Raw genomic sequence first — 21,998 nt, 5'->3', positions numbered from 1 at the left:
CACGGCTTTAATCCCAGCACTTGGGAAGCAGAGGTAGGAGGATCATCATGAGTTCAAGGCTACCCTAAGACTATATAGTGAATTCCAGGTCAGCCAGAGCTAGAGTGAGAGCCTATCTTGGAAAAAAAAAAAAAAAAAAAAAAACAACAACCAGAAATACACATAAATGAAACCTGCTCAGTATGATGGATACCATAAAAAAATGCAGTAATCCAGGCTAGAAAGATGGCTTAGTGTTAAGGTGCTTGCCTGCAAAGCCAAAGGACCTTGGTTTGGTACCCCAGGACTCACATAAGCCAGATGCACAAGAGGGCGCATGCGTCTGGAGTTTATTTACAGTGGCTGGAGGCCCTGGCACACCCATTCTCTCTCTCTCTTTCTGTGTGTCTGCCTCTTTCCCTCTCTTGCTCTCTCAAATAAATAAAATTTAAATTTTTTGTTTTGTTTTGTTTTTTGAGGTAGGGTCTTACTCTAGCTCAGGCTGACCTGGAATTGACTATGTAGTCTCAGGGTGGCCTCGAACTCACCGTGATCCTCCTACCTCTGCCTCCTGAGTGCTGGGATTAAAGGCTTGTGCCACCATGCCCAGCTTAAGATTTAAAAAAAAAATGCAGTAATTCCACTATGTTCCCTGGGATGATAGTTAATCTTGTCAACTTGATAGGGTTTAGAATGAACATGGAAACAAACCTCTGGGCTGCTGTGAGAGACAGCCCCTCCATTAAGTTAGCTGAGGTGAGAAAACTCACCCTGGCTGTGGGAACAGCCGTCCTTGGGCTCAGGTCCTGGGCCGAGTGAGAGGAGACAGAAGCTGAGCACCAGCACCCACTGCCTTCTCCTTCCTTGCTGGGACGTGAGGTGACCAGCCGTCTGCTTCTGCCACCATGTCTTCCCTGCAATGGTGGACTGGATCCTCTGAAGTTATAAACTGAAATAAAACCTTCTGCCTTCCTTTAATTTTTTTTTTTTTTTTTTTTTTTTTTTTGCCATGTGTGGTAGTGCACGCCTTTAATCCAGCACTTGGGAGGCAGGGGTAGAAGGATCGCTGTGAGTTGAAGGCCACCCTGAGACTATATAGTGAATTCCAGGTCAGCCTGAGCTAGCGTGAGACCCTACCTTGAAAAACAAAACAAAAAAATTTGTTTTTATTTATCTATGAGGAGGAAGGGCGTGTGCACGTGTCAGTATGGATGTTTAGGGCACCTTCCAGCTGCAGAGGCACTTCCCTTTGTGCACCTGGTTTTACATGGGTGTGGGGGACTAACCCAGGCCAGCAGGCTTTGCATGCAAGTTCTAACCATTTAACCATTGAGCCATCTCCCTGGTCTCCCTCCTTCTCTTTCTCTCTCTCTCTCTCTCTCTCTCTCTCTCTCTCTCTTTTTGAGGTAGGGTCTCACTCTAGCCCAGACTGACCTGGGATTCACTATGGAGTCTCAGGGTGGCCTTGAACTCACGGTGATCCTCCTGCCTCTGCCTCCCAAGTGCTGGGATTAAAGGAGTGCGCCACCACACCCAGCTCCCTCCTTCTCTTTTAAAAAGTTATTTTATTTACTTATTGGACACACACAGAGAGAATATATGACTATGAGTGTGCCAGGGCCATCAATGAATTCAGGTAGAACTGTCAGCAACATCTGGCTACATCCAGGTGGGCGTCAGCCAGCTCAGAGCAGACTGCTGCCTTCAATGCACGTTACTGAGCCTCTACTATAGTAGGCGGTGAGAGAGGGATGGGGAGAGGGAGAAGAGGAGAGGAGGAGGAGAGGGAGAGAGAAGGAATGAATGAATGAGAGTGAACTGATTCTGTCCTGTCTGGTCCTTATGTCTAGTTTAAAACGGTCCGAGCTTTTGGCTTCTCAGAGCCACATTGGACAAAGAACTGGGTTGGCCACGCGTTACGTGAGAGGAGCATGATCACGCTTTTATGTCATTGAACACACCACTGTACACCTACACAAATGCACCACAGGAATGACTCCCCAGTGCAGAGACAGAACAAGGAACCAGCAGGTGTAGGTGGGGAGTTCTTGGGAAGGTCTCCCACAAAGGGAAGCGGATGAGAGCCAAGGAAAGTAACTATTGACGGGAGGCACTAAGCCAGCTTTCAAAGATGCAGAGTTTAGAGGGGGGACCATTTTTAATCCTAAAGCACTACTTTAAAAATTGTTTTTACTTAGAAATTGAGGGGGGGGGAGGGGGGTAGGGAGGGAATATGAAAATGAGAATATGAGTGCACCAGGGCCTCAGACACTGCAAATGAACTCCAGACGCATGAACCACTTGGCGCATCTGGCTTAAGTGGATCCTGGGAAGTTGAACCTGGGTCCTTAGGCTTCACAGGTAAGCGCCGTAACCACTAAGTTATCTCTCCTGCCCCCTAAAGCACTACTTTTTATTCACTGATTCCTGGTAGGTGGTATGAAATAGGGTAAAGGGAACCAGCTATCCTTAACTATTTTTGTTACTTTTCTTATTGTTGTGACCAAATACCAGACACGAAGCAGCTTAAAAGGAAGGGGGTGGGGGCTAGAGAGATATCTTAGTGGTTAAGACATTTGCCTATGAAGCCTAAGGGCCCAGGTTCAATACCCCAGTACCCACATAAGCCAGAGGCACAAGGGGTACATGTCTGGTGTTCATTTGCAGCCACTGGAGGCCCTGGCACACAAGTGTTGCTATCTATTCTAAAATGTTCTATTCTAAAATAACTCACTACAATAAAAAGAATTATTTGAGCCCTGGCACACACATTCTCTCTCTCTCTCTCCCTCTTTCTCTCTCTCTCTGTTGCGCCCAAGTAAATAAATAAATAAAAATCATCAACAACAAAAAAGAATTATTTGGCTCATAATGGCAATAAGGCTGAGGTTGAAATATTCTGGCCTAGGAGACTCCAATTCTGTCTGCCCTGTTCTGTAATGAGGGAGCTACACATGCCAATACAGAGTGGACCCTAGCTATAAGGACTACAGGTATAAACCTGACCCATTTCCTTCCACAAGACTCCTAAGAAGTCTGGGGAGAGAAGGTCCAAAGAGCATTATATATTACTAAACTCTGGCAGTTGGGGGCTGAGAACAGAAAGGCAGAAAGGCTTACTTTTGGGGGCGGGGTGTGTGTGTGTGTGTGTATGTGTGTGTGTGGTGTACATACAAATTCAGTGGCCGACGGAGATTACAGGTGTCCTCCTCTATTGTTTTTCCACCTTATTTCCTTGAGATAGTCTCTCTCGGAGCCTGGAACTCTGAGTTTTCAGTTAAGACTGGGTGACTAGGGAGCCCCATGGAGCCTCCTGTCTGCCCTTCTCAGCACCGGGGTTACAGCTGTGTGTGGCCATACCTAGGTTTTTTTTCCCCCCCTGAGGTAGGGTTTCACTCTAGCCTGGGCTGACCTGGAATTCATTATGGAGTCTCAGGGAGCCCTGGAATTCATGGTGATCCTCCTACGTCTGCCTCCCAAGTGCTGGGATTAAAGCCTGCACCACCACGCCCAGCTCGGACTGGCCTCTTTTAATGAGAGAGAGAATGAGAATTGGTGTTACCAGGGCCTCTAGCCAATGCAATTGACCTTCAGACACGTGCCAACTCCTTGCGCGCATATGCGACATTGCATGCTTGTGTCACTGTACATCTGACTCATGTGGCACCTGGAGATTTGAACATGAGTTCTTAGGTTTCTCAGGTGAGTGCCTTAACTGCTAAGACATCCTTCCAACCCTCTTTTGTCTTAGAAATATTTTTAAATTTATTTTAATTATTATGTATTTGAGAATGACAGACACGGCAGATACACACACACACACACACATACATATATATGGAGAGAGAGAGGGAGAGGGAGGGAGGGAGAGATGGAAGGAAGGGAAGAATGAGCGTGACAGGGCCTTCAGCCACTACAAACAAACTCCAGACGTGTGTGCTCCCTTGTGCATCTGGCTAACGTGGGTCCTGGGGAACCGAGCCTCGAACCCGGGTCCTTAGGCTTCACAGGCAAGTGCATAACCACTAAGCCATCACTCTAGCCCAACACTCTTTTTTCCCCCCTGTTTTTATTTACTTATTTTTTTAAGATTGACATTTTTTCTCAATTTTATTAATATTTTCCATGATTATAAAAAAATATCCCATGGTAATTCCCCCCCCCCCCCCCGCTTTCCCCTTTGAAGTTCCATTCTCCATCATATTACCTCCCCATCTCAGTCATTGTACTTACATATATACAATATCAATCTATTAAGTACCCTCCTCCCTTCCTTTCTCTTCCCTTTATGTCTCTGTGTTAACTTACTGGCCTCTGCTACTAAGTATTTTCCTTCTCACGCAGAAGCCCAATCATCTGTAGCTAGGATCCACATATGAGGGAGAACATGTGGTGTTTGGCTTTCTGTTCCTGGGTTACTTCACTTAGTATAATCCTTTCCAGGTCCATCCATTTTTCTGCAAATTTCACAACTTCATTTTTCTTTACTGCTGAGTAGAACTCCATTGTATAAATGTGCCACATCTTCATTATCCACTCATCAGTTGAGGGACATCTAGGCTGGTTCCATTTCCAAGCTATTATAAACTGAGCAACAATAAACATGGTTGAGCACGTACTTCTAAGGAAATGAGATAAGTCCTTAGGATATATGCCTAGGAGTGCTATAGCTGGGTCATATGGTAGATCAATCTTTAGCTGTTTTAGGAACCTCCACACTGATTTTCACAATGGCTGGACCAGATTGCATTCCCACCAACAGTGTAGAAGGGTTCCTCTTTTTCCACATCCCTGCCAACATTTATGATCATTTGTTTACATGATGGTAGCCAATCTGACAGGAGTGAGATGGAATCTCAATGTAGTTTTAATCTGCATTTCCCTGATGACTAGTGATGTAGAACATTTTTTTAGATGCTTATATGCCATTTGTATTTCTTTCTTTGAGAACTCTCTATTTAGCTCCATAGCCCATTTTTTGATTGGCTTGATTCCTTATTAGTTAACTTTTTAAGTTCCTTGTATATCCTAGATATTAATCCTTTATCAGATATATAGCTGGCGAAGATTTTTTCCCATTCTGTAGGTTGCCTCTTTGCTTTTTTCACTGTGTCCTTTGTAGTGCAAAATCTTTGTAATTTCATGAGGTCCCAGTGATTAATCTGTGGTTTTATTGCCTGAGCAATTAGGGTTGTATTTAGAACATCTTTGCCAAGACAAATATGTTGAAGGGTTTCCCCTACTTTTTCCTCTAGCATTTTTAGAGTTTCCAGTCTAATGTTAAGGTCTTTAATCAATTTGGACTTAATTCTTGTGCATGAAGAGACAGAAGGATCTATTTTCATCCTTCTACAGATACACATCCAGTTTTCCTAACACCATTTGCTGAAGAGGCTGTCTTCTCCAATAGTATTTTTGGCATTTTTATTGAATATCAGGTGGCTATAGCTACCTGGACTTACATCTGGGTCCTCTATTCTGTTCCATTGATCTACATGTCTGCTTTTGTGCCAGTACCATGCTGTTTTTGTTACTATGGCTCTGTACTATAAGTTAAAATCAGGTATAGTGATACCACCAGCCTTATTTTTGTTGCTCAATATTATTTTAGATATATGAGGTCTTTTGTTATTCCAAATGAATTTTTGGATTGTTTTTTCTATTTCCATGAAGAATGCCTTTGGTACTTTGATGGGGATTGCATTAAATGTGTAGATTGCTTTTGGTAAGATTGCCATTTCCACAATATTGATTCTTCCAATCCAGGAACAAGGGATGTTTTTCCACCTCCTAGTGTCTTCTGCAGTTTCTCGCTTGAGTGTTTTAAAGTTCTCATTGTATAGATTCTTTACTTCCTTGGTTAGGTTTATTCCAAGGTACTTTATTTTTTTGATGCAGTTGTAAATGGGAGTGATTCTCTGATTTCATCCTCTGTGTTTGTTATTAGCATATACGAAGGCTACTGATTTCTGTGTATCTATTTTATATCCTGCACTTGGCTGTAGGTTTTTATCTGCTCTAACAGTCTGCTAGTAGAGTCTTTAGGGTCCTTTATATATAGCATCATGCCATCTGCAAATAATGGTAACTTGATCTCTTCCCTTCTAATTTGTATCCCTTTTATGTGTGTCTCTTGCCTTATTGCTATGGCTAAGACTTCCAGAACTATATTAAATAAAAGTGGGGACAGTGGACACCCTTGTCTTGTTCCTGATTTTAGTGGAAAAGCTTCCAGTTTTTCCCCATTTAGTAATATGTTGGCTGTAGGCTTGTCATAAATAGCTTTTATTATATTGAGATATGTTCCTTCTATTCCCAGTCTCTGTAGGACTTTTATCATGAAGGGAGGTTGGATTTTGTCAAATGCTTTCTCTGCGTCTAATGAGGTGATCATGTGATTTTTGTCCTTCAATTCATTTATATGATATATTACATTTATAGATTTGTGTATATTGAGCCATCCCTGCATCTCTGGGATAAAGCCTACTTGGTCAGGTGAATGATCTTTCTGATATATTCTTGTATTCTGTTTGCCAATATTTTGTTGAGAATTTTTGCATCTATGTTCATGAAGGAGACTGATCTGTAATTTTCTTTTTTTTATCTTTGCCTGGTTTTGGTATCAGGATATGCTGGCTTCATAGAAAGAGTTTGGTAGAATGCCTTCTTTTTCTATTTCTTAGAAAAGCTTAAGAAGCAATGGCGTTACCTCTTCCTTGAAGGTCTGGTAAAATTCAGCAGTGAATCCATCTGGGCCTGGGCTTTTTTTAGTTGGGTCATTATTGATAACTGTTCAGATCTCCATGCTTGTTATAGGTCTATTTAAGTGATTAATCTCATCTTGATTTAATTTAGGTAGGTCATATAAATCAAGGAACTCATCCATTTCTTTCAGATTTTCATACTTTGTGGAGTATGTGCTTTTATAATATGTCCCTATGATTTTTTGAATTTCTCTAGCATCTGTTGTGATGTTACCTTTTTCATCTCTAATTTTATTAATTTGTGTCTCTTCTTTCTTTCTTTTGGTCTGATTTCCTAAGGGTTTATCAATCTTGTTTATCCTTTCAAAGAACCAACTCTTTGTTTCATTAATTCTTTGGATTTTTTTTGTTTCTATATCATTAATTTCTGCCCTAATCTTTATTATTTTTTCCTGTCTACTGATTTTTGGTTTGCCTTGTTCTTCTTTTTCCAAGGATTTAAGGTGAAGCATTAGGTCATTTACTTGTGACCTTTCTAATTTCTTAATATAGGCACTTAAAGCTATAAATTTCCTCTTTTTTAAAAAAAATATTTTAAAAAAAATTTTATTTTTACTTATTTGAGAGAGAGAGAATGGGCACACTAGGGCCTACAGATGCTGCAAATGAACTCCAGATACATGTGGCACCTTGTGTATCTGGCTTACATGGGTCCTAGGGAATTGAACCTGGGTCATTTGGATTTGCAAGCAAGTGCCTTAATCACTAAGCCATCCATCTCTCAAGCCCTTATTAGTTACTTTTAGAGAAAGGAAGGAGGAGTAAGGTAGAGAGGGGGAGGCAGGGGGAGGGAGGATGGCGTGATAAAGCCTCTAGCCACTGCAAACGAGCTCTACACACTTGCGCCATGCTGTGCATCTGGCTCACGTGGGTCCTGGGGAATTGACCTGGGTCCTTTGGCTTTGCAAGCAAACACCTTAACTCTAGGCCATCTCCTCAGCCCCAATCTCTCCTTTTGAAAGAAGGTCTCATCACATAGCTGAGACTGGCCTTGACCTCTATCCTACTTAGCCTCCCAAGTGCCTGGATTACAGGCCCTCACCATCACACCCAGTTTGGAAAAGCTCATACTTGAAGTCTGCCAACACAATAGCAAGCACATACGTACTTACAAAGCCTAGGAAATGTCTATTTTCCCAATGCTATACCACTTACAACTCATGAAGATAATTCAATCATGTTAGGTAAAGGCATTGGACCATCTAGGATCATTTTAATTGCCCTTGAACTTCAGACTTAATATGCTAGAAAGAAAGCTCAACCTTTGTCCCACATAAAAAGTTACTGTCAATAATCCTAGACAACAAATTGAGGGCAGAAATCGATTGCACAAGTAATTTATTTGGCTTAGTTTTAAAACTGGCTTACTTAAAGGTAACAAACAATAAAGCTGTCCATCTCATGAAGCCCTCGGACTTGGGGTGTGCAGACCAACTTGAGGGAAGCCCTGGGAGCTACAAGAAAGACCTCGGTCACAACAGCGTTGTCAGCGACCCTACCGAAGAGAAAGTTCTGCAGCTGCTGAAAAAAATGTTTTCACATGTTTGTTTTTATGAAACAGGGTTTCATGTAGCTCAGGCTGGCCTCAAGCTCACTATGTAGCCCAGGATTATCCAAAACTCCTAATCCTCCCGCTTCTACTGCCTAAGTTTTACAGGCATCAGAGGTGTGCACTGCCATGCCTTGTTTATGCGGAGCTGGGAGCAGAGCCCTGGACTTTGTACCTGCCAGGAAAACACGCTACTGACCGAGCTGAAGGTGAGCCTCGAATGCTCTTGGACTTCTGTCTCCACTGTTTCTTTGGAAGTAAATCTTTCAAACTGTAAACGTTCCTTAGTTGATCATGGTGTTACATATATGCTAAACAGATTCTTAAGTTGGCTCATAAAGACCTTAACCTAGGCCACAGATAACCCCCAAAATGCAGTGAGTTTCCACTCTGAACTTGGGATGTCTTCTTGCTTTGGACATCAATTCATTTCCTCTAAGCATCAATGGTCATTATGTCTGTGAAAGCGTGTTTCCACATCTCTTAGAGGGTCCCTGACCTACGTTCTGCCTCTCCTTCCCCCTCTGAGTCTGCGCTCTTCCCTGGTCATCATACCCCTAAACCTCTCATAGAACACCATTTTCATACACACAATTTCTCCACTCAGGGGTCTCATATTCACCCCAAATTCAATACAGTCCATGAATTCAATGTGTCCTCTACTAATATGGTTTAGTCTTAGAGAAGGGCATAGTCGCTCTCCCTGTTAGGAAAGAGCCTTTTCCTTCCTCACTACACACACTCAGTCAGCCGGCAAGGCATGCTCCATTTCTACCAGCCTCTCTTAAGACGAGCCACTCCCATCTTTGCATGAACCACTGTGACCATCGCTTAACTGGTCTCTCTACAATCCCTCTAGTTTCCTTGCCATCTCCCCCACTTTTTATTAAAAAATAGTATTTTATTTATTTGTTTTGTAAGCAGAAAAAGAGTATGTATGTGTGAATATGGGCACATCAGGACCTCTTGCTGCTGCAAATGAACTCCAGATACATGTACCAAAGTATGCATCTGGCTTTACATGGGAACTGAACCTAGGCTGGCAGACTTTGCAAACAACTGTAACACCTTTAATCGATGAGCCATCTCCCCATCCCCTTCCATCTTTTCTCCGTTCTTCCTGCCTAGAACACTCCTGACTTTCTCTGCCCCTTCCAGAAGCCTGTGAATTTCTACTCATCTTTCAATTTTTGGCCTATGCCTTCTCTGTTCAGGGAAGGATGCCCTCAACCACCAACAGACATTCCCACAGCACCTGTCCTCCCACGGCGAAGGAAAACAATCACTCACCAGTTTAATCTGGCTGCCTTGCTAGGAGGCCAGGACGGAGGCCTCCCGCAGCACCCACACAGACAGCAGCATGAGCTCCTGGGTCTGAGCCTGACCTTGCCGCTTGCTAGCCGTGTAAGCTGGGCAAGTTACTTGACCTGTGCTTACAAGATGGGAATAGATAATAGTTCCTACTTCATAAGGCTTCAAAGATATGATTATCACCAGGCATGGTGGTTCACACCTTTAATCCCAGCACTTGGGAGGCAGAGGTAGGAGGATGATCACTGAGTTTGAGGCCACCCTGATACTACATAGTGAATTCCAGGTCAGCCTGGGCTAGAGTGAGACCCTACCTCAGAAAAGAAAAAAAAAAAAAGAGGATATGATACCTGTTTTTTTTTTTTTTTTAAATCTGTATTGTATCTAGAACAGTGGGCAGCCAGCACATACTGGGTAATGCATGCTTGTTTAATCGACATAAGTAATCAATTACTGCTTGTTATTAAAGATCTGGAGAAGCAAATGTCCTTCCCTACAAGGCAAGTGTCCCAGGCTCAGCCAGGATTGACAATGTATGGCCATAATCTATTGTACTCTTTAATGTGCACTGGTGACTGTGGGATTTTTCTGTTTTAAATCACTAGGTGACTCTCAAAAAATAAATCCAGTGACATATGCACATGTTTAGATTTTCCTTAGTTGAGACTAGTGATGCCTGTCTGTAATCCCAGCACTTAGGAACCTGAGGCAGGAGAAGTGCCACAAATTTGAGGCCAGCCTTGCCTACACAACAAGTACCAGACTAGCCAGGGAAAGCAAGAGTCTGCCTCAAAAAAAAAAAAATCAGTCATGACCAAGGACTTAACAATAAACTGTAAGAACATCACCTGAGTGGACAATGCCCTTCTCACCTGAGCTTCTCTTGAGATCCCAGCCAACTTGAGGACGTCGGAGTGCTCGCTACTGGGTGACCACAACTCTGAGAGTACCCTCTCTGTGCCACTGTGACCTCAGGTACCTTCTTGTCGAGGGACACGACACAGCGGACCCTTCTGTGAACTTCACAAAAGCTGTTCATCTTGTTCACACACCGCTCTCTAGCATTTGCATGTTAACTTCAGGAGGGACAGGGTCTCATGATGTGGCTCTAGCTGCCCTTAACTCTCCATCTTCCAGCCTCAGCTTCCCAAGTGCTGGGATTACAGTCACGTGCCACCCCGTGTGGCTTCAACGTCAAGCTTCTGGATTCACTAGGCCATCATTCCATACTTATGACAAATGGATCACAGCGGCAGTGGTGCTTCTGCTCATAAAGTCAGTGCTGTGACAACATGGGGCCTCAGCCATGTGGACACGAGTTCTCCACACACCACCACTGGCAAGGGAGGCCCCCTTCCACTTTGCCCAGAGGAAACCTGGTCTTCCTGGAAATAGAGGTGACCACCGTGGTATCAACTAAAGACCCACAGAACACCTTATCCACACCTGTGCACGTCATCAACTGTTCCCTTGCTCAGGGCCAGGAGGGTGCTAGTCACCCAGGGAAGGCAAGCCAGGCTTGTGCAGAAGGCACTGTACCTGGTCACAGGACTGTGGGTATACCTTGCCTGGCTAGCTCAGGTTTCTCTACTAAGCAGGACTCTGAGAGTAGAACCAAAAATATATAGATAGAGAGAGAGAGAGAGTGGGGGGAAAGGGAAAAGAAAAAAAAAAGAAGCAGCTGGGTGTGGTGGCGCACACCTGTAATCCCAGCACTCGGGAGGCTGAGGTGAGAAGAATGGCTGTGAATTCCGAGACTACATAGTGAATTCCAGGTCAGCCTGGGCTACAGCAAGAACCTACTTCAAAAAACAAAATGAAATGAAATGAAATAAAATAAAAAAGTGGGGTGACCAATTGTTGGCCCATCTGACTGGATACAAAGTCCCTGCTAGACAGTTTCCTCCTCTAAAACGCACGGCTCTGGCTGAGAGTACTTCCAGCTGACATCGTGGCCAGCCACATGCTCCTTCATCAGTGCTGAGGGGGCTGCTACTTCAGGAGACACACACCTTACCTGTCTGACAGCTGCCCCGAAATGAAGGAACCAAACAGCACACCCACGAAAAACAGAGAGATGGTGAGGGGGGGCTTCCAGTCGTCCTCACACACCAGGTTCCACTGTAAGAGGAGCAAAGGGATGCATCACTCACTCCTTGCTAGAAACTCAAGGCTTCTTAGAGCTGCGCGGGCACACCCTTCCTCCCGGAACGCTCGGGGTCGCCAGCTCACTACCGCACGCCTGCACGGGCTCCCCTGCATCAGCAGCAGCAGTGCCCCACTGCCTAGCTTCCATTTTGAGATAGATGGGGAGCAAAGCCTCTGGTGCTCACCCCTAGGAATCCAGAAAGAGCCACGGCTACGGAGAGGACAAGGTGCCCTTGCTCAGTGGGCTTCAAGCCACTGGGGTGTGGGGGGGTGGGGGAGTCTAAGGGTCAAAGCATCCTGCAAAGGATTAGGCCAAAGGCCCTGGGGGTGTTTCATCAAGACCTGATCCTCATTGGCTCCCACCTGGGCCAATGACCCTCAGTCCTTGTGGCCCTGAGAACTGCCATCTTCGATGTTGCACACCAACAGTACCAGATCTATCATGGCTCGGAGCTCTGCACTGGGGTCCAGAAGCTGGGGTTGACTTGTGCGTTAGTGCTAACTGGCTGTCTAACCTCAGACCAGCCCCTTCCGGAAGCCTTCCACACCATGCCTTCATTCCCTGTAGGAAACTGACTGCTGCTCTACTATCCAGCACCCAAAGCGGGGTTCCACCTACAGTTACCATCATCAGAAGAGAGGCGCAAGGGGAGGATGGGGCACGTGGAGAGGGAGCTATACACGCGGACATTTGGCTGCCTCACCCCAATTCGGAGCCAAAAAGAAAAAGAAAAAAAGGGAATGAAGTTAAAACAAGAAACTTTTTGCTTCCCAGAAAAATGTTCTTAGGCCAGGGATGGCACGCAGCAGGAACACGGCCGACTTCTGGCAAGCACAGCCACCCTCCTAGGAATCTGGACTCTCCTCTCTAGGCACCAGGCTGCCGCCTGCCTTCCATAGAGCTCGGTGGCTCCAGTGACCAATAAAGACGAGGGAAACATGCAGCTCCCATGAACAGAGCATCTCTTCCAGGCTGGAGATGGCGAAAAACAAGCCTGCCTCTCTGCCATGCTGGGCCATGTCCAGGCACCTCCCCAAGGCACGGAAGACAACCCTCTGGCTGGGTATGAAAAATCCCTGGTGCCCACTTGGGCATGCTGCTGGTTCTCCACTTGACCCAGGGAAGAACTTGGGCTCTCTGACCCCTAAATCTAGAGGAAGGCCAGACTAGCCAGAGTCAAGAGTGCTGACTGGCAAGACCTGAATGCTCCTGTGCTGCACCCTCTCACCTGCACAGCCTCAGTGGTGCCAGCGCCCAGACACCTGGCAGGTGGGCCAGTGTCCTAACATGGCCACCATCTACACATCTGATAAGCCAGGACTGGGAGTCCTGGCGGGGACAAAGCTCAGCAATGGCTGCCAGCCTCTGGGCTCACAGGAGGCTGAACTCCATGGGCTAGCTCATGGCTAGATAGTTCTGGGGTTTGATAAGGATGCAATGATGGGGCTGGAGAGATGGTTTATTGGTTAAGGTGTTTACCTGCAAAGCCTAAGAACCCAGGCTTGATTCCCCAGTACTCATGTAAAGCCAGATGCACATAGTGGTGCATGCACCTGGAGTTGGTGGCCCTGGTGCACCTATCCATTCTCTATCTGCTCCCCCCTGCCCACCATCTCTGCTTGCAAATAAATAAATAAATAGAGATGTGATGACGGATCATGGACAAGCAGCTGTTTATCAACATGTGGCGTGACGGTTGGGGACTGATATGTCTAAGCTAGACAAGAAATCCTGAGCCTTCCGCAATGAGTTCTGACGCTTCTAAGGAGTCCTCGACCAGCCAGGCTGGGCGCCACGTGAGGCCTGCGCTGCACCTCTCCAGTTCCTGCCTTCACCTGCCTCTCCTAGCTGGTCTCAGCCTGGGCGATGTCTAACTGCTTAGAGTAGTGAGGTCTTCATACACCAGACAGTTCCTGAGAACTCTGAGGACCTGGCTGATATGACTTCTTTCTAAGCAGCCATGGGGGGCCCAGAAGTAGGGCCAGGAAAGGTGATAGGTCTCAAAAACACAGAAGTGAGTCCCACCCATCCTATCTAGACATTTATCTGCCAACTACTAGCTAGATTGCTGTGAGCTTTTGGACTTAGTATGAATTCTCTACTTAGGTGTGGTGGGATTAGAGACCCACAAAGTCCAGGTTATAGTTCCTTGCTCAATGTGTCTGTAAAGGAACCTGTGGTCCCACACGCAGCTCCTGGCTCCTTAGCTATGACTAAAGCAGCTACAGGGCAGTTCACCAATGTGTATACTTGGCAGATAAATGGACTAAAGTGGCATGAGCTGAACTTCACTGCCACTCAGCCCTGGAGCTGTGGAAACAGGCCCCAACTTGGAGAATCCGGGAGCAAGCCCCACCAAGAGCTGATCTTCCTACTTAAAAACACGCCTTTCCGGGAATAAGGGCTTCGAGAGCATGTGTCAAAAGCTTTTCAAATTGAACACTTAATGTATGCAGCTACTTCATTTAGAGCTTCCATGCGACTTTTGAACTTTTTAAAATGAGGAAGAATCGCACTCCCTGAGCTCCTGGGTAATCAGCAGTGGAGAGCTGGTATCGTTCCCTGGGACGCAATGTTCTTACTCATGAACTGGCTGGAAAGGAAAAGTAATAGGACCTGTGCCCCAAAGGCAAAAGTTTCCCTGAGATGTGCCCATTTTGACTGCACCAACGACCAAGTGTCCCAGCAGGCACCATGTCACTGAAGGCCCTGGTTCCTACACACATCCTGTCCTGCCTCCTGCTGCCATCCGTGGTGGGCCAGAGCTGGGTGTGACCTGCAATCTCAGCACTCAGGGGCTTGAGCCCAGGAGTTCGAGGTCAGCCTGGGCAACACAGCAAGACTTTAATTCACAAAATACAAATGAGAAGGCTTACTGGTGGATCTCTGCCTCAGTGCTGTCTGGGCAATCAGAAGAGGTGTTTGCTACCAGATCTGCTAGAATACCTGCCAGCGCCCTGACTGGAGGAATGGCTCCCGAGCTATGGGACACACAGGTGAGTGAGCGGACAGCTAAAGGGCCACCGACCTTCAACACCATCATATCCTCTGGGCTTAGTCTTTGGGTCTGACTGCCAGAAGTGTAGACGAACCCTCGCCCTCCAATCTCTAGGATGAAATCTTTTTTCTCCCTGACCTCTGGCTTTGACTCACTGTCAGAACTTGGGTCCAAGGTAATGGTTCTGCGCAAAGAGGGGCTCAATTTAGACCCTCACCAGCCACTTGGTTGGCCATGGGGCTTCAAAGGAATGGGTGAGGGTCTGTCCTTCTCCAGAGAGGCCGGCCCAGGAAGAGCAGAGAGTGAGCCCGGGCTCCAGAGATCTGTGGGCTCTTCGCTCTCCCATGTCATGGGACTATGTCGGCTTAAGAGGAGATGGTGGAAAACTAGTCCAGGATGGTAGAGTCAGGAAGCTGTGGAGGCAGAGAGGCTGTGAAGAAAACACTCTGCAGGCTGGGCTGGGTTACAGCCCAGCACCATGAGAAATCACCCAGAGAAAGGGGCAGTCCTGGGCCCAGAAGCACAGCCAGGTGCCTAGTATGATGCCCGGGTATCCTGGGATGGATGGGGAGCAGGAGGAGGGGCCAGCCAACAAGCAAATGGGTCACCAAACAATTTCTGAAACAGGCATACAAACCTCTTTGACTTCACAAACAGGGTCCCCTTCTTTCTGCCAACCCCAACACTTTGTCCCACACAGACACAGAGCCAAACTCCAGTCAGTGGGTGGGGGTATGGAATCACATTTTCTTAAAAATGTTCTAGCCAATCCTTTTTGGCTCTTCAAGTTTCCCTTTTATTTATTTGATGGCCTATTTTTCTATAGCTCTTAAAACCTTTATAGAAAGTTTCTTAAATTATTCATTCACCTATTCAATAGGAATTTTCCTGACTGGAAAATTCCCCTGCATCCAGCATTGTATCAAGAATTAAGAGAAATGTGCAGATCTAATCTATTCAATACATGTGCATAATTCTTTTTTTTGAGGTAGTGTATTGCTCTAGCCCAGGCTTACCTGGAATTCACTATATAGTCTCAGGCTGGCCTCAAACTCATAGTGATCCTCCTACTTCTGCCTCCTGAGTACTGGGAGTAAAGGTGTGTACCACCATGCCCGAGAGAGAGAGAGAGAGAGAGAGAGAGAGAGAGAGAGGGAGGGGGGAGGGGGGAGGGAGGGAGGGGGAGGGGGAGAGAGGGAGAGAGAGGGAGGGAGGGAGGGAGAATATGGGCATGACAGGGCCTCCAGCCACTGCATACAAACTCCAGACACATGAGCCACTTTGTGCATCTGACTTTACATGGGTATCGGGGAATCAAACTCAGGTCTTTAGCCTTTGCAGGCAAAAGCCTTAACCACTGAGCCATCTCTCCAGCCCTGTAATTTAGGTTTTTTTAAAAACTTTTTAAATTTTGAGAGAGGCTGACAGAGAGTGAGCGAGTATGCAAGAGAGAGAGAATGAATGGGTGTATCAGGGCCTTTAGCCACTGTAAACGACCTCCAGACACATGTGTCATCTTGTGCATCTGTATTATGTGGGTCCTGGGGAAGTGAACCTGGGTCCTTTGGCTTTGCAGGCAAATGCCTTAACTGCTAAGCCATCTCTCTAGCCCTAAAACTTTATTTATTTGCAAGGAGAGAGAGAGTGCTAGAGCGAGCGTGAGAGAGAGAGACAGAGGAGAAAGGAGGGAGGGAGGGGAGAAAATGGGCACAGCAGGGGCCCCCAGCCACTGCAAACAAACTCCAGATGCATACACCACTTTGTGCATGTGGCTTTATATGGATATTGGGGTATCAAACGCTGGTTGTTAGGCTTTGCAGCCAAGAGTCTTAACGATTGAGCTATCTCTCTAGTCCCTAATTTTTTTTTTTAATTTTTTTGTTGTTATTTTATTTTAGAGCGACAGACAGAGAGAAAGAGGCAGAGATAGAGAGAATGGGCGTGCCAGGGCCTCCAGTCACTGCAAACGAACTCCAGACGCGTGCGCCTCCTTGTGCATCTGGATCACGTGGATCCTGGGGAATTAAGCCTCGAACCAGGGTCCTTAGGCTTCACAGGCAAGCGCTTAACTGCTAAGCCATCTCTCCAGTCCCCCCTAATTTGTTTTTTAAGTTCAACTACATGTAACTTAATTTAAAAAAAGTTGTCAACCAGGAGAGGTTTACCCTTCTGTGAATTCAACTCCAGTGTACTAACAAATGCCTCCTTGCTTGATTGGGGCAGAGGGCAGGCCTGTCATCACTTAGCAGGCATGGGACTAGCTGCAGGGGTCAGCAGGCCGGCTCTCCACTGAAAGAAAACAGGCCTTAGGAAAAGTCACCAGAATGTTGATACAGCAGCTCTCAACAGCAACTGTCCATCTGAGACGCACAGCAGCCTTGACCTTCAAGTCAGGCACCGCAGCATCCCAAACAAAGGGCCGAGTGAAGCATTAACCCTGCCTCCTGCAAAGATTGGCGACCTGTAAGTAGGCGAAAGAGCACAGGCTCTTACGAAACTGCTCCGACAGCTCAGTAACACCTAAGCACATCAGAAACACACTGTCACTTGCAGCAAAGGTAGGGCTGACAGGCGGCTGGCCTCGGAAGCTCATCAGTGCCGCAACCACTGTGCGCGGAAAGCAGGCTGGAGACAGCGGGGCAGGAGCTAAGCCCAGGGGCTCCTAGTCAGGGACTAACTCAAGAGATGCTGTAAGAATGCCCAGACCTCAACCACCCACTTCTTGGGAAGCCACAAACAGAATTTATAGGGGCCGCGTGTCAGCCCTAGAGACACATTGGCTGTCACAGTTACAGTGCACACACTTCCAAGCAAGACTCGTTGTGAGGCTGGAACCCAGAATGTCGCACAACTGGAAACTGTGGACTTAGGAGCCACCAGCACTTCTCTGCCTCGGCTCAGTACTTCCTTGGTCAAGTGATAATGCCTCAATGCCGGGGTGACGTCAGGAGGCAAGAAGCCTCGCGGAGCTCAGGTCGTGTACAGGAGGCAGGCACAGTGCTGGGGACACCAACCTTCCAGACATCCAGGGAAACGAGTACACGGTGTGCCAGTGAGACCCTGCGGCAGCTCTGACTCTATCCTAGTACCAAGGACTTGTCATACCTCAAGGGTGGGCCAGGAGCCCAGGTTTCTCCCTGTCGTTCCTTTCTGTCCTGCGACAGCTTCCTGCTGTTGCGCATGGCCCACACTGGGCTCAACACCTGGACGTACTGGAGGCTGTCTCCTCCAGGAAGCCTTCCTAGCCTCTGGCCCCCAGCCCTGACGCTCAGTGACCCTGTGGTCTGGCACCCATGAACGAGGGCTGTTTTCACTGTGCTGATTCCTTGGTACTACTCAGACTCCAGGAAAAGACTGATGGTACATAAGTCACCCAAAAGCAAAGTCCAAGGAGCTGTGGGATTAAAAGGTTTTCCTCACTACTGGGCTGGAGAGATGGCTTAGCGGTTAAGGCGTTTGCCTGTGAAGCCTAAGGACCCAGGTTTGAGACTCCAGGTCCCACATTAGCCAGATGCACAAGGTGGCACATGTATCTGGAGTTCATTTGCAGTGGCTAGAGGCCCTGTTATGTCCATTCTCTCCTTCCCTCCCGCCACCGCTTCCTCTGTCTCTAATAAATAAATAAATGAAATTTTAAAAAAAAGATTTCCCTCACTACTTACAAACTGAAGTTATATACCTTATCTAAACCTGACCAGTATTCTCGCCTCATAATTCCTCAGAAAATCAACAAGTCACCCTGAGTAGACTTTAGATGTACAGGTCCTTAAGAATCGCGATCCACACAGGCAAAACAAACAGGAAACCTCAGGACACATGACAAGACTTTCATTTTGGGATGAGGACGGGCAAGGGAAGAAGTAGAGAAGGGAGGGAAGACAGTTTTACACACATGCTTCCTTTGAAAATTATGGGCAGGCCTGGAGAGATGGCTCAGTGGTTAAGGCTCTTGCCCGCAAAGTCTAACGGCCCAGGTTCCATTCTCTACTGCCCATGGAGAGCCAGATGCACAAGGTGGCACATACAACTGGAGTTTGTCTGCAGTGGCTGGAGGCCCTGGAGCGCCCATTCTGATTCTCTTTCTGTGTTTGTGTGCAAATAAGTAAAAATAAAACATTATTTTTAAAAGTTCTGGGCAGAGGAATAGATGGGTTTTTCTAAACATGCTAGCACTATGAAACTCTCTCTGGGTCGCAAGTCCTGGCTCTTTCCATTCTCATCACTAGCTAGCGGACGTCCCACCGCTCAGGGTCTCAGCATGTCCTGGGCAGGGGAGGGGGTCATCTAGGCCTCCTTGGCTCCATTTCCAATGGGGCCATCAGAATAGGGAGGCCAGTATGACAACGTTGAGCGGAGGGGGGCACCGTCTGGCTGGAGGTAGAAAGTGCTCCTGGGCTACCTGGATGGAAGACTGGCTATGAGCAAGATGAGAAGAACCCAACAGTCACCCTTGGGCCACGCTAGACCCGCCCCTGACCCCTGCAGGGGACTGTCACCCACCTCGGTCACAATGGTGGACAAGTACACATCCTGCTGGTACTCCCAGCCATCCAGGCAGTTCTCCTGCTCCAGCTGCTCCAGGTCCACGTCCAGCCCGGGCTCCAGGCCGAGCGCAGACAAGTTGGCGATGGTGTCCAGCCGGTACCGGCGGCAGCTGTGGGGCACCCTGCGGCCGTCCTGCAGCACCCACGGGATGCTGTGGTTGCGCCACGCGCTGCTCAGGTTCGCGGTGTCGGGCACCAGGCAACGGTGCTCCGGGGTCCCGGTCAGGAACACGACGGACATGCCATTGAAGCCATTGGGGATGATGCTGGCGCTGAGCAGGAAGAAGATGAGGCGCTGGAAGGGGCCCCACTCGCCCAGGAAGGCGGTCACCTCCTCGTAGTCGCGCATGCCTTCCTCAGCCTCCCGCGGCCCCCGGCCCCGGGGATCTGCTGGGGGGGAGGACACCGGGGACGGGGAGGGGGCGGGGCGCCGGGGACGTGTGCGCGTGCGCGGGACACCCGCCGCCGACCGACCGGGGAGCGGGAGCGCGAGAACGGACGCGCCCCGACACCGACCTCGGCCGGAGCTCCCGCTGCCGCCGCGGCCTGGCCACCGCCGGCTTTACATAGTGCGCGAGGCCGGGGCGGGCTCTGGGCCTGGGCCTCTAAGCCCGCCCCGCCGGACCTGCCGGCCGACCGGGCAGCACGGCGAAGCGCGGCGGGGGCGGGGCGAGGCGCGGTGGGCGGGGCCTGCGCCTGCGCGTGCGGCGAGGGCCGCCAGGAGTGGGCGGGGCGGGAGGTGGGCGGGGCCTCCGTGGACACGCCCCCGAGCGGATTCCCTCGGTCTGCTCACTGGGACAGAGTCCCCAGGCCCGGGACGTGGGGAGCTCAAGTATGCAAATAGATCCCCCTCTCGGCTTCTTGCCCACTCCAGAGAGGAAATATGACTGGCCTAGTCTCATTGACACCTGCCCTTGTCACTTCATCTTTATAAACGTGACATGATTTGGAAAATGGAATTTTTAATCACCGCGACACTGAGGCTGGGGGCCAGTGGCGTTTGAATCTCACCCTTTGCTGTGACAAGATACAACTGTATCTTGTCACGCTCGTGTCATTTTGTTGTTCCTTAACATGTTCAAGCAAACGTAAAATTTTAACTTCAAGATTAAGGATGCTGATCCAGGATTAAGCCACCAGATTAGTTATTTTTGTAGTTAGCTTGGAGCTGACGTAATTAAAAATAAAACAGATGATGAAGCTCATTACTTTGTACAAATAATATGTCCTAATAATAAAAAAGATTGTGTGATGTAAAAATAGAGTGACCATGCTATAAATTCTGAAGCAGCATTGTCCAACGGAGTACAATGATATGTTTGTAGTTTATGTAAAAAAAATCGTTGATCACTGCTCCCTATACAAAGTCTTAGTAGCTCCATGTGCATTTTACAGCACACTTCCACTCACTCTAGGTAGCCACATCTCAAAATGCTTGGTCGCAGGCTGGAGAGATTGCTGAGTGGTTAAGGCACATGCCTGCAAAGTCTAACAACTGGGGTTTGATTCTCCCAATACCCACTTAACGCCAGATACACAAAGGGCACATGCATTTGGAATTCATTTGCAGTGGCAAGAGGCCTTGGCATGTCTATTCTCTCTCTCTTTCTCTTTCTTTACAAATGAATAGTAATTTAAAAGTTTTTGTGGGGATGGGGATTTGGTGGGAGTGACTCAGTGCTAGTCTACTTTAAAAAATAATAGTGACCATGATATTTAATACACACTAAATCTTAAATCGGAAATAAAAATACAGAATGAGAATTAGCATTGCTGGCAAGTTTTAGACAAGGAAATACAAAGATTTCCATAAAGCATAGTAGATTTAAAAAAAAATCATGAACTGGGTGTGGTTGGCACATGCATACAGTCCCAGCACTTAGTAGGCAGAGGCAGGAAGATCATGACTATGAGGGCAGCCTGGGTGATGTAGTGAGCTCCAGGCCAGCCTAAAACTTATAATGAGGCTATATAAAAAATAATGACATGGACTGGAGAGATGGCTTAGCGGTTAAGCGCTTGCCTGTGAAGCCTAAGGACCCCCGTTCGAGGCTCGATTCCTTAGGACCCACGTTAGCCAGATGCACAAGGGGGCGCTCATGTCTGGAGTTCATTTGCAGTGGCTGGAGGCCCTGGCGTGCCCATTCTCTCTCTATCTGCCTTTTTCTCTGTGTCTGTTGCTTTCAGATAAATAAATAAATAATGAACAAAAAATTTAAAAAATCTATTTAAAAAAATAATGCCGAAGATGTGTTTCAGTCAGGTTGGCATGGCTGGTTGAAACCACCTGACCAAGAGCAGCTTTTGGGAAAAAGGTTTCTTTTGGCTTACAGACTTGAGAGGAAGCTCCATGATGTCAGGGAAAACAATGGCATGAGCAGAGAGAGGGTGGACATCAGCCCCTGGCCAACATCAGGTGGACAATAGGAACAGGAGAGTGTGCCAAACACTGGCAAGGGGAAACTGGCTATAACACCCATAAGTGACCCCCCCCCCCACAATACACTGCCTCCAGCAGGCATTAATTCCCACATATCTATCATCTGGGAACCTAGCATTCAGAACACCTAAGTTTATGAGGGACACCTCAATCAAACCACTATAAGATGTTGTCACAATATTGGTTATTTCTTTGTACTTTCCTGTTTGCTTTCCCTGTTTCCTGAACATGCACGGCTGTGCCTTCAGAAGCCTAGATAGGCTT

The 21,998-nt window shown here is 47.4% G+C and overlaps 1 protein-coding gene across 3 annotated transcripts in view; it reads right to left on the bottom strand.

Moving 5' to 3' along the window:
* The window catches only part of LOC101616660 (solute carrier family 22 member 5), a 34,839-nt gene extending 15,115 nt beyond the window's left edge, over positions 1-19,724 (bottom strand). Inside the window, exons 1-2 of one of the 3 annotated variants that reach the window (XM_004666520.3) lie at positions 19,251-19,724; positions 11,621-11,724 (exon numbers count right to left, since the gene is read on the bottom strand). In XM_004666520.3, the coding sequence (XP_004666577.3) occupies positions 11,621-11,724; positions 19,251-19,643 (497 nt within the window). In that variant the 5' untranslated portion in view covers positions 19,644-19,724. Of the gene's footprint in view, positions 1-11,615; positions 11,725-19,250 lie in introns of those variants that run through there. The other 2 variants (XM_045152121.1, XM_045152122.1) reach the window with 2 other exon arrangements.
* Between the last annotated feature and the right edge of the window lie 2,274 nt (positions 19,725-21,998).

This window comes from Jaculus jaculus, chromosome 6, assembly GCF_020740685.1.
Source record: "Jaculus jaculus isolate mJacJac1 chromosome 6, mJacJac1.mat.Y.cur, whole genome shotgun sequence".
Classification (NCBI taxonomy): Eukaryota; Metazoa; Chordata; class Mammalia; order Rodentia; family Dipodidae; genus Jaculus; species Jaculus jaculus.
Note: the sequence above shows the minus strand (reverse complement) of the source record. Positions and strands in the feature narration are given on the sequence as shown.